At 44.5% G+C, this 12,438-nt stretch overlaps 1 protein-coding gene across 1 annotated transcript in view; it reads left to right on the top strand.

Annotated features, from left to right (window-relative positions):
• The first annotated feature begins 770 nt into the window (after positions 1–770).
• CD38 (CD38 molecule) overlaps positions 771–12,438 on the top strand; it is a 48,298-nt gene continuing 36,630 nt past the window's right edge. The window contains exon 1 of the mRNA XM_035714133.2: positions 771–1,182. Coding sequence (XP_035570026.1) covers positions 926–1,182 — 257 coding nt within the window. The 5' untranslated portion in view covers positions 771–925. The remainder of the gene's footprint in view (positions 1,183–12,438) is intronic.

Below are 12,438 nucleotides of genomic sequence, written 5' to 3'. Positions count from 1 at the left end.
GAAGTCCTGTGGCTTGTTTTTTCACTTTCCTTAGGTCTCTGCGGAAATGTCACAGATGGTCCTAGTGCTAAGGAACCTTGAGAGAGTACGTGCCTCTCAGAGCAGGTAGTAATAGCTAATATTTATTGAGTGCTTAGCATGTGCCAGGCATTTGTGCCAAACACATGGTAACTATAAACTCGCTTCATCTTGATCATACCTCATGAAGTAGATACTATTATCCTTGCTTTACATCTGAAGCACAGAGCCATCAAGTAACTTGCCCCATACGGCTCCAGTAGTGGGTGGTGGAGCTGGATTTGAACCCAGGCTTAACGACTGATGTCACTTGAGTTAAGGGGAAGGGGTGAAGCTTGAGTAGAGCTTTTGAAAGGGGCTGAGCAGGCAGGCATTTGTCAAGGCGAAGAAGGAGAGGGAGAGCAGCCTTTCCCAGGCAGCAGACATTGCTTGCAAACCCAAACGCTTGCAGGCAGGTGCAGAGGCAGGCAGCCAAGCCTTGAGCCAAGCCTTGACGCTTTCTAGCATCAGGTGTGACTGAAGTGTAAATTGCAAGTCTGATCAAGCTTGCTGGCCGAGGAGTAAGTATAAGGGATTGCTGTTTGTTTTGCAGGCACCTGCAGAGAAAGCGTAAGGTGGCCGTGGCCGCTTCTCCCTGGAAATGCAAAGTCCGGTCCTTGTCTGCTCAGGAGTCTGGCAGTGAGTGGCTGTAGTAGTAGAGTCTTTCCAGTTCTTTAAGTCCTTATTGGTCCAGCCGGTCACGGAACTTTGGAGGAAGGGGGTGGGAGTGGGAAAGGAAGCCGAGAAAAGACAAGGGCAAGATAAAGGGGAGGTGCAGTTTCAGAACCGGCTAGCTCTCTCCTCCCTCCCTGACCGGCCCCGGGGCGGCTCTCTCCTCCAACTTTGCCCGCCAGACAAAGTGGACCCCATGGCCAACCACAGATTCAGTTCCGTGTCCGAGGAGGAGAAACCCTGCTGCGGCATTTCCAGAAAAGCCCAGATCTGTCTCTGCGTCCTTTTTATTCTCCTGATTGTGGTGGGCATCGCGGTGCCGGTCGGGATCCTGATGTGGCGCCAGCCGCCCAAGCACAAGGAGTGGAAGGGGCCGGGCACCACTGCCCATTTTTACGAGATCCTCCTGGGACGGTGCTACACGTACACTCAAGTCGTGCGACCTGAGCTGCGGTGAGTCCGCGTCCCTGGCGCGCGGCTGGGCCCCGGGGGGCGCGGGGGAGCACGGGGGGGCACAGCTGGGCACAGCTGGGCACCGGGCGCGCGCGCGCAACAAAGCATCTTTCATTACCCGGGTCAGCAGGGAGCCGGCCTTGCCCTCCCGCGCCCCCCGCACGAGCTCGAGCTCGGGGCGCCCAGCCCCGGCGGGGACCCGCGCCTCCTGCGCCCGGCCCGGGCGGCCCCGAGCCCAAGCCCCGCTGCGCTCGCCGCCGCGCTGCTGGGACGCAGGCAACCGGTAGGCGCGGGGATCGAAGGCGCTTTCTGCCAGGCATGGGGTTTCTGCTGGCTGTCCCTGGCCCGAAAGCGCCCCCAGAGAGTTACAGCTGACACCTGGTTGAGTGGCTTGCGGCCCGGGCAGGGGGTCGCGGGGTGGGGTGGGGTGGGGTGGGGTGGGGGGCGCCAGGAGGGTCCGACCGCCAGGGTGAGTTTTCACAAATCCACAACTTCTTGCGCGCCCAGAGCTACAGGGGATCAGAGATCTCGATAACAGAACCAAAACAAGAAAACTTTGAGGACGGAGATGAAATTCACACCGTAAGGTGCACCTGTCCGATGGGTCTGCACAGACCTTGAAAACACCACCCACGGCAGTCCGTGGAAACTTCCCGGACGGTTCCTCGTGCCTCCTGCCGGCTAGCTCCTTATCTCCCCCGCAAGAGGAACCGCTCGCTTTCTGGACTTCCTTTCCCAGGGTCTGGTTTCACACAGAGAACTCATTTTTTGAAGTTGTACACAGAGTAGGGCCAGTGGGAAGTAAGAAAGCTCCCTCTCTGGCTGCCCGAGGGGGGCCCTGGCAGTCGGGGTTTTGCTGTGAGCTCGAGGTTGCACAACTGATTCCACCTGCCAGAAACACCTGCAACTCGGGAGTTGAGCGGTACAATCCGCATCCCAACCCACCCCCCCGCCCCGCCTCCCCGCGTGCTCTCAGCCCATGTATTCTAATGCAGATCCCGGAGGTCTGGCTTGCACATTTTTCAAGGCCAAAGATTGCCAGGGTCCCTTAAGTGCTTTGTTTCCGAGTAATTAAACAGTTAATTGAGAAACCAGAAGGTGAGGCATTCCTTTAGGTCATACTTAAAAGTTCCAATAAAATCAAGCTATAGCCAATCTGGCACGGTGATGATAAAAGCGGTCTTTGAATTTCCAATGTAATGTAACCGTTTAAATTTGTTGTTGTTGTTGTTCAGTTATCTCTGATAAATTCACACTATTGGATAGATTATCACCAGTGTATAGCAAGCAAGATGCGTCACAGAAACCACAAGCCTTCCTACTGTTTGTCAGGGCACTTAGTAGTACACACATACAAACACACACACACATATATCCAACATATACATATGTAAATGTGTATATGTTCAAAAATATCAACAGGGGATATGTATTGTTAATATTTTTTGAATATCCTTCCAAATATCTCACAATACGTGTACACACACACACACAAACATAGAGACACTATATAAATGGTTTAGTCATTAATACGGTATATGTGCCAGCCACTTAAATATCAAATCATTGAGTCCTTCAACAACTATACGAGGCACTTACCACTGCCATCCCCATTTTACATTTGAAGTAGAGTTTGACTTCATTGTCCACAATTTGGCTCCAGAAACTGAACTCAGCCACTACGCTATGCAGCTTATATATGTTCTGTTAGCTAGAGTGACCGTAATTTATTGACCACATGTAAGATTTTTGAAAGGGAAGGAGATGCTGTTCATAATTATGCTGAGTCAATAGACTTAACCAGAACATATGGTCTCTTTATCCTTGGGTGGTTTAAGTGTGCAAACTCATGAGGTGCACTGCTTGGGTTTAGATCTTGGCTCTGCCTCAGTGTTATTTCAGGCAAGTTACTGACTTTCTCTGTGCTGTCTTGCTCTCAGCTGGCAAATGGAGATGGTACCTACCACAGGTGGGAATTCTGAGGAACAAGAGGAATAATCCTGATTTGTATGAGTGCTCATAATGCATTCATTTTTGGAAATGCAGTGTTACAGACGTCTTTCAACAATGATAAATATAGATCAAGGCCAACTCAAAAGAGATACCCAGTATTACATGTATTTAAATCACAATCTAGTAAATCAGTCCTTCGATGATGGAATTTGTTGTTTCCAATTTTTTTTATTTACTGCCTTTTTTTTTTTTTAAATTAAACACATGTCCTTGGAGATCTTTCAGTGTTAGTACAGGTAGATTTACCTCATTCTTTTTAACAGCTCATGGTATTCCATAGCTTAGAGGTATCTCTTTGGACAGAAAATTAGTTACCAATTTTCAGTCCCATTCATTCATTCAGTAAATATTTGGTGAGCATCTACTATTTTCCAGGCAGCGATCTACTATTGACAACACAGTAGTGGATGACAAACTTCCCACTCTCATGAAACTTTTCATCCCAGTTGGGAGTCCCATGCTTCAATGAATGTATATTTTTGTGCACTTATAGGAGTGTTTTTGTAGGATAGGTTTCTGGTGGTGCAATTGCTGGATCAAAGGGAGGATCATGCGTATTTTAAATTTTGTTAAGAGTTTCTGAATCCCCTCCAAAATAAACCATTTTAGGCTCCTGTTACCATCTATCACAGGTTGTGCTTTCTTACAATCTCCTCATTGCTCAACAGTATCAACCTTTTTTACATGATATTATGAGAAAAATAGCATCTAATTGTTTTCTGATTATCAGAGGATCATAACATGTTGTATATGTTAACCGGTCATTTATATTTTTGTCTGTGAACTTTATGTTCAGATCCTTGCTAATTTCTACTGAGTTGCTCATTTATTTTTAGAGGAGTTCTTTATATATTGTAGATCACATATATGGTATTTTCTCTCTGCTCATTGTGCTTGGAACCCTTGTAATTTCTGTTGCCCTTCCACTCTTGACACTTTAACTTCAAGGTTAAGACTCTAATCAATACTCTTTCTTTCTCTGTTGTTGCAAGTCTGGCATGCTGACAATTTCTCTTTGAGTCATACTATCTTAGCATCAGAACTCTTTTCCCTGGGGCGCCTGGGTGGTTCAGTCGGTTAAGCCCCTCATTCTTGATTTTGGCTCAGGTAATGATCTCAGGGTCCTGGGACTGAGCCCTTTGAGTTGGACTCTGCTCTCAGCAGAGAGTCTGCTTGAGTTTCTCTCTCTCTCTCTGCCCTTCCCCTGCAGTTCCCTCCACCCCCTGCTCTCGTACTCTCTCTCTCAAATAAATAAATAAAAATCTAAAAAAAAAAGGAAAGAAAAAATATTTTCCCTGTTGTATTCTGAAATCATTCTTGTGGTCCTCTTCTCATATCCATTCCTTGTTGGGTCACTGTCTCCTGCTTTGGCTTTTTGTATTGGGCCAAAGCATCCATTTATGTCAATTATTCAACCTTGTAATTCCACTTTGACCTGCTATTTCTAGTTCTTACGTCGTAGGTCTTTATTACAACTATGTATTTTTTTAAAGATTTTGTTTATTTATTATTGAGAGACACAGAGAGGAGAGAGAGAGAGACAGGCAGAGGGAGAAGTAGACTCCATGCAGGGAGCCTGATGTGAGACTCGATCCTGGGTCTCCAGGATCTGCTGAAGGCAGTGCGAAACTGCTAAGCCACCCGGGCTGCCCACAACTATGTATTAACATAAAAAACATTTGATATGTTGGGCACTTGGGTGACTCAGTGGTTGAGCATCTGCCTTTGGCTCAGGTTGTGATCCCTGGGTCTTGGGATCAAGTTCCATATCAGGCTCCCTACAGGGAGACAGCTTCTCCCTCTGCCTGTGTTTGCCTCTCTCTCTCTGTGTCTCTCATGAATGAAAAATAAAATCTTAAAAAAAAAATTGATATGTGATACCAGGCTAAACAAAACCAGTATAAAAACTATGCATATAATAATTGTAACTACGTAAAACTGAATATAAATGAAAAGAGATAGTAAAATATGGGTTAATGGAATTATTAACCACTGACTATTATTATTCCACCACTGATTTTTAGGCCATCCATAAGTTTATTGTAGATTTCTTTCCTTATTCTTTCCTTATTAGTCTTCAGCTTCAGATGATTTATAATTGGCATTTTGCTGATCTATTACTGAATAATAAACTACCCTCAAACTTAGTGGTTTAAAACATAAACCTTTTTATTATTTTTACATGATGCTGTGAAATGCTTGAGCTTAGCTGAGTGGTTCTCCTTGTGATATTGACTGGGGCTGGAGTCCTTTGGGAGCTCAATTAAGCTGGAATATCCAAAAATAAATGGGGCATTACTCACATGAATGGCACCATGGAGAGGTCAGCTGAAAGGATGGTATTACCTGGGATGCTAGAAAGGCTAAGTATCTTAATTTCTCCATGCTGTTTCAGAGCCTTAGAGTCACAGCCCTGAAGTCTTGACCCTGTGAGCATGTTTTACTGGCAGCACCTGGGATGTGATCATTGCCTTGAGACGGCTTCTTTTTTTTTTTTTTTAAGATTTATTTATTTATTCGTGAGAGACAGAGAGAGAGAGAGAAAGAGAGGGAGAGAGAGAGGCAGAAACACAGGCAGAGGGAGAAGCCAGCTCCATGCGGGGGATGGGACTTGATCAATGTGGGACTTAATCCCTGGAGTCCAAGATCATGCCCTGAGCTGAAGGCAGACGCTCAACTGCTGAACCACCAGGCGTCCCTTAAGTTAGCTTTTAAATGTTTATTTCTTCCTTGTGTTTTTTGTTCTTCTGTTACAGCTATTGCTCTTTATACATTATTACCTTTTATTAATTAGATTTAATAATGATAAAAATCTGATATACGCCTCCTGGAATATAAACTCATTGAATCAAGGGACTTGTTGAGTGACATATATCGAGGACCTTAAGTAGTGCCTGCAATATAATAAGCAAAATAGTTGAATTAAATGAATGATATAGAAGCCAGTATATTACTACTACTAAAAAAAATAATAAAAAAAATAAAATTAGAAAAAGCTAAAATAAATATACCTATCCAACAAATTTTCCATACCATTATTCCCAAATTCATCAATCTCTATTTTGGGCTTATAGGGTATTGATTTTTCTCTTATATAAATAGCTTCTCAGTGTTTCTTTGTAGATCTAGGACTTTATCTTTTGTATATATTCCTTTTCCTTCATTTTCCTTTCCCAAAATCTCTTACCCCTATAGAAGTCACTCTTTGCCAGTCTTTTAGTGTGGGTAGTTGAGCACTGAAACTTGTCCCTGCTTATCAAGGTGAGACTTTCTAAAACTGAGCCATGCACATTAAATGAAGAATACTCCTGAACAGATGACACCTGGTTCTGCTGTCTCAAGATCATATCCACCAGCTGCATTCTGTCCTAAGATGGCCCTGGGCTTGTGAGACCTGACAGACATGTGGCCAAGACTCACCAGAATGTTAGCAGACGATTAGTGCTATTGTATGGGAGAATGTTACCTTCTGTGCAATAGTCAGGAGCCAGGGAATGTGGGAAGGCAGAGCAGAGTCTGCAGGAGGACTCTAGAGGCACCCAGAGGTATGTTACAGTTCCAGAAATCTTCTTGCCTTGGGGAAAACCAGCCCTCTGCATAAATTTTGGCCATCAATGATAGCCACTGGGTGTCAGGGACAGAAGCGGGCATTCCTCTGACAACTCTTCATCCCTGCCCCATACAAGCTGGGGTTCCCAAGGGAGAGACTTTTTATTCACCCCTGCACCCTTGGCCGTCCAGCACATTGCTTGTCACATTACAGTCCTTTAGTAGCTGCTTGCTAAGTTGAACTCAGTCAAGTACAAATCACGCTGGTGGAAAAATAAACATATACAGTGAGAAACTCCATCCATCTTATCCTGCCTTCTGGTGATCACAGACAGATAGATTATCTGCACTGTGCTGGTACTGATTATTGTTTCTGATTCCCTTTTCTTCATTTCTCAATTTCTTCTTGCTTCTCCTTCCTCTTCAAAATTTCTAACGAGATTTCCCAGGGGCCAATTCTTCATTTTTACTTCCCCATACCTCCCATTTCAATGACTTTAGCATTTTATTAGCTTCTACTCAGTAAAATTCATGAGTTTAAAATGTACAAAATAGCAAATTCATACAAACAAATAGTAAAGACTCACTGTGTGCCTGGTGCTAGGGATACTGGAGGGTGAGAGGAGAGGGTGCTTCAGAGAGAGGAAGAAAAAACCAGTCCTGCTGTCCAGGGTCCTGTGGGGAGATCTGGGAGGACTGACCTGGAGACAGTGCTGCAGTGCAATCTGTAATAGCACGTGGCTGTGTTCATGGGCAAGAGGGGCCCCATGGAGGGAGGGGTGGCTTCTGTTCTCTAAGCCCTTTGCTGGATTCTGTAGGGGAAAGGGTGTAGGATGTACTGAAGTACCTATCAAGCAAAATATATGAATTTCTGTGAGCAAAGTTCTTGCACCATGTCACAGAGATTCAGAAATGAGCACCACCCACCCAAGTAGAGTCAGGAGGGCTTCATGAAAGAAGTAGCATATGAAGTCTTCTTTTACAATGGAATTTCAGCAAAGGGTGTTCTGAACAGTGTGCGCTAACCTGTTGAATGAATCTGGGAGGCAGATAAGATGCTACTTCTGGGGTAAAACTGGCAAATAGTTGGACCAAAACCCTTTAAAGGGTATGGGACTTTTGTTGTGCCCAAGATTGCGAATCCGAGAAACCACCAAGGAGCCGACACCAATGCAAGCGCACAGGGGTTTATTAGCAAGCTCGAGCTTGGGTCCAAGTATACCCAACACAGCGGAGCAGGGGCTTGGACCCTGAAGTGAGTTACAGCTGGATTTTTTATAGGCTGGTCTAGGGGATTTTCAGAAGGGGTGGAAGAATTTCTCAAGTTCTGTTTACATTCTGATATGGGGCTTTCAAGGGCATTGAGCTCTGTTCTCATTCTAATATGGGAATTTCTACCACAGGCATGGGCTCTGTTGTCTTTCTGATATGGGATTCTCTGCCGAAGGCAATTCTGAGCTCTGTTGTCTTTCTGATATGGGATTCCCTGCCAAGGACATTCTGTAGTTTTTCCTGTAAAGTTCAGCTCTTATTCACAGGTGGCTAAGATGGCTGTACTTGTGCTAATGCTCAATTTTAGGTGGGATGGCCTTAATTTTTCTCGGCCTCCACACTTTGGCAGGACCCCACTGGAAAGAGGATGTGGACCTCATGTTGGCCGACCCACAACCTGGACCTTCTCAGTGTGTGAGAGAATATGAATGTGACCATATTTGCACAGGACAGAATTCTAGAATACTTTCTCTGTGGGTGATGGGATGACTGCCTGCTCAACATCTGCATTCTCAATAAGACCCTGAACCTCATTAGAGCGAGTCAAGTTGATGGCTTCATGTTCACCTGTGTGTCCTCAGTGCTTAGGACTATGATTATCAGGCTTCCTTTAACCCCATCTTTCATGCTGTACTCTAAGATAGACCAGTGTTCAGAGTCTTAGATGCATCTGACTGAATATGGAGGGTGAAATTGGGAAAGTGAAACTGGTTTCCCAAGTGGGGGGCCTGGATGCTGCTGTGAGCAAATGGGGAAGTCATACCACAGAGTTATCTATTGAAGGAAGGGTGGAGTACATATGCAAGTAAATGGTATTTGGGAACTGTGAGGCTTCAAGTGATATCAAGACACTTGAGAGGATGTAGCTCTGGGCTAGAATCTTCTAGAAGGAGAGGCTATTTGAGAGCCCTGGGAGCATCTCAGATGGCTGAGTGAGGGAAGGCAGAAATAAGAGAAAGAGGGAAAAGGAGAGATGCTATTTCTGTTTCACTTTGGAAGTTTCTAGAAAGGTCAGAAGTGCTCACTACTGATGGCTCGCCCAAGCTTCTGGTTCTGATATCACTATTAACAGGGAAGTGGTGGTGTTCCGCCTGGAGAAAGCTTTTGTTCTTTATCACAATGAACACTCATGACTTCTCTGCTTTCCCCTTTTCTCTTTGGAGAGAAAGCCCTTGGAAAACAGCTGCCAAAAGTCAGTTTAGAAATTTTGAAGAGACAGTGGCACCTGGGTTGCTCAGTAGTTGAGCATCTGCCTTCAGCTCAGGGTGTGATCCTGGGGTCCTGGGATCAAGTCCCACATTGGGCTCCCCTCAGGGAGCCTGCTTCTCCCTCTGGCTATGTCTCTACCTCTCTCTCTGTCTCTCATGAATAAATAAAAAATATTTTTAAAATTTTTGAAGAGAGAAAGGTTGGAAATCAATGTTTATGGGTTATCTGCAATATACTCAGAACTTCATATAGTTGGTTCTCTTATTAGAATCCTGTCAGAAAAGTCTCAGGACACATCCTGTGGGGGAGGAAATGAAGCCTGAGAGAGGTTAAATAAATTGGCTTATCAGTTGGTCTGGAGCAGGCTGGGTAATTTGCAGAGCCCCGTGCAAAATGAAAATGTGGGCTTATTGTTCAAAAAGCAGGAGAAAGCTTTTACTTCCCTCTGACGTCTTGTCAGCCAGATGGTTTTTACGTGCTATTTAATTGAGTCCCCTTGGGTACCAGGATTCTTGCAGGGAGCAAGCAGACCCTCACAGGTGCCTGGGATCGCACACCACAACTTGGCATGTGGGGAAGGTGCACCTAATCCCACCCACCTGCGCTTTCACTCCTCATATGGCAGCCTGAGAAGCCGTCCTGGGGAGTTTGAGCCAAGGATTCAAACCCCCAGTGCAGTGAGACAGTGTCCCACTGGCCTTGTCTCATAAGATGCAAAGCAAAGATAAAATTACTAAGAATTCCCATACAGTGGGGCACTGAGTGGTTCAGTCAGTTAAATGTCTGCCTTCCGCTCTGGTCAGGATCCCAGGGTCCTATGATCGAGCCTGTCATCAGGCTTCATGCCCAGTGGGGAGTCTGCTTCTCCTTCTCCCTCTCCCCACTTGTACTCTCTCAAATAAATAAATAAAATCTTAAAAAATATTAATAATAATTTCCAGGCAGCAACTGTAGAGCATTAAATTCCAAGTGTAGGACCTTTCTGAGCCCAGGGACCCATGTGACTGCATTGATCAGATGCCCACAAAGTCAATTTTGTTGTTAGGACATGGAAGAAACTCATCTCTTTCCATTCTTGGGCTCATCAGACCTATTAGACTGATGGGAAAACTGCGGCATGCAGTGATTTTTTTTTTCCCCCTAAGGACCAGAGCCGGTAAATGGTAGAGGTGGTTTTTGAACTGAATGCACAGCCTATAGCCATTACATCATAAGACTTTGAAAAGAGTGTGTTCTCATGTCTTAGGGCCTGAGGCAACTCATTCCAAAGGTAGGAGCCTTTGTAGAGTCTCCAGATGGAGGAATCTGTTACTTTTCTGTCTCAAAGGTGAGTCATGAGGCTGCAGTGTGAGGTCTTTGGGCTTCTCCTTTTAGGGAGGCAAGGTCCTAGAGCCTAGAGCTTTGTCTCTGTACTCTAGATGCTATTATGACATTTGCAGGTAAAGCCGCAGAATGCCAAGTCCTGGTAACCATGCAGGACTTGGCATGCCTGGTTACCAGGACATTTTCTTCATGGCTTATCTCTCCTCTTGAACCATCACCTCCTAGAACTGGGTCAGGAAAGATGGAGTGCACACTCCTCATTCCTAATCCTGTGTCTATAGAAAGCATTGCTGATGGATCACATTCACTGAGTTAGCCTGGCCCAGCCTCAAAATTGTCTACACAGTATGCCACATAGATGCTACCTGTTGGTGGAATTGTTCCAAGAGATGACACCTGTTTGGATTCTATGTCAGAATCATGTTGCTTGTCAGCCCAAGTAGGTAAGTATAAATATTTTTTTCTTTAAGTAGGTTCCACACTGGGGCCTGAACTCATGACCTGAGATCAAGACCTGGGCTGAAATCAAGAGTAAGATTTTTTTTTTTAAAGATTTATTTATTTATCATAGACATAGAGAGAGAGAGAGAGGCAGAGACACAGGAGGAGGGAGAAGCAGGCTTCATGCCGGGAGCCTGACGTGGGACTCGATCCCGGGACTCCAGGATCACGCCCTGGGCCAAAGGCAGGCGCCAAACCGCTGAGCCACCCAGGGATCCCCAAGAGTAAGATTCTTAACTGACTGAGTCACCCAGGAACCTCTGTACAGTATTTTTTATCCCACCTGGGGATAGTCACCATCATCCCATCCATTTTCTGCAGGTACTTATGTTCAAAAGTGATTAACAAATGAATAGGTCCTAAAGTAGGGGCAGCAGGAGGAGAAGCTGGAGTAAGAAGTTTGGGGGCCGAGGGCTGTTTGGCTTGGAGAAATCTGATGGGTGACCAGGTGTCTCTACTGGTTGAAGAATAGTTTTGATGCCAAGGAATCAGGTGTGTTTTGTGTTGCTCTCTCTATAAGGCAGAGTCAGAGCCTCAGATGGCAAAAAGTTAAGAATCGCAGCCAATCCTTGCATAGTGCATCACAATTTGAGTTCATTTGTCAGAGTAGAAGTCTCAAAAAGTTAAGAGCATGACTTTATTTAACATACAAAATCAATGCATGCCAAAGATTTATTCACTCATTTATTAAGGAATCAGTGAAATGATAAAGTCAGTTCGAAGAATACCTTGGGGGCACTGAAGTATTTATACATATTTAAAATAGAATATTAGAATTAGGTTGATAGTTTAGATATAAAACTGGCTAATGTTCTACAAGTTAACAAAAGCCATTAACTTTGGTGTATATTTTTTCTATCAGACAAATTATTTGCATCTCTCACCAACAAAATGTATATTGTTAGCACCTAACTTCATAAAGTTTGATAGTAAATAGGAAAGATAAAGACCTATTCTGCTACATAATTAAATATTTCTAGGGACAGCCTGTCAAAACAATGCCCTCATAAGATATTGAAAGGACATCCTCCCCACCTTCTTGCCTTATTTCCAAACACTAAAGATTTTTGTAACATGTTTATCCAGTAAGTATTTCTCAAGTTCCTATGATGTCCCACTAACTCTTAGATCCTGGGGATGTAGCAGGGAACAAAAACAGACTACATTTTTGATCACATGGGTCTTTTATTCTAGTGGGATTGGGGTACAGACAGTGAATAAAGCAGGAAAATATACAGTGTGGTAAGTGCTAAAAAGAGTGCTGGGCAGTAGTGTTAGGGTGTTAAGTACAATAATAAAATAAGAAAGTCTTCACTGAAAGCTGATAGCTTAGCAAAGACCTGAATAAAGAGGGAACCTAGAAACGTCTTGGGGAGAGCCCGCTGAACA

The sequence above is a fragment of the Canis lupus genome, chromosome 3, assembly GCF_003254725.2.
Source record: "Canis lupus dingo isolate Sandy chromosome 3, ASM325472v2, whole genome shotgun sequence".
Lineage (NCBI taxonomy): Eukaryota > Metazoa > Chordata > Mammalia > Carnivora > Canidae > Canis > Canis lupus.
The sequence above is the reverse complement of the archived record's forward strand: the minus strand, read 5'-3'. Positions and strand labels throughout refer to the sequence as shown.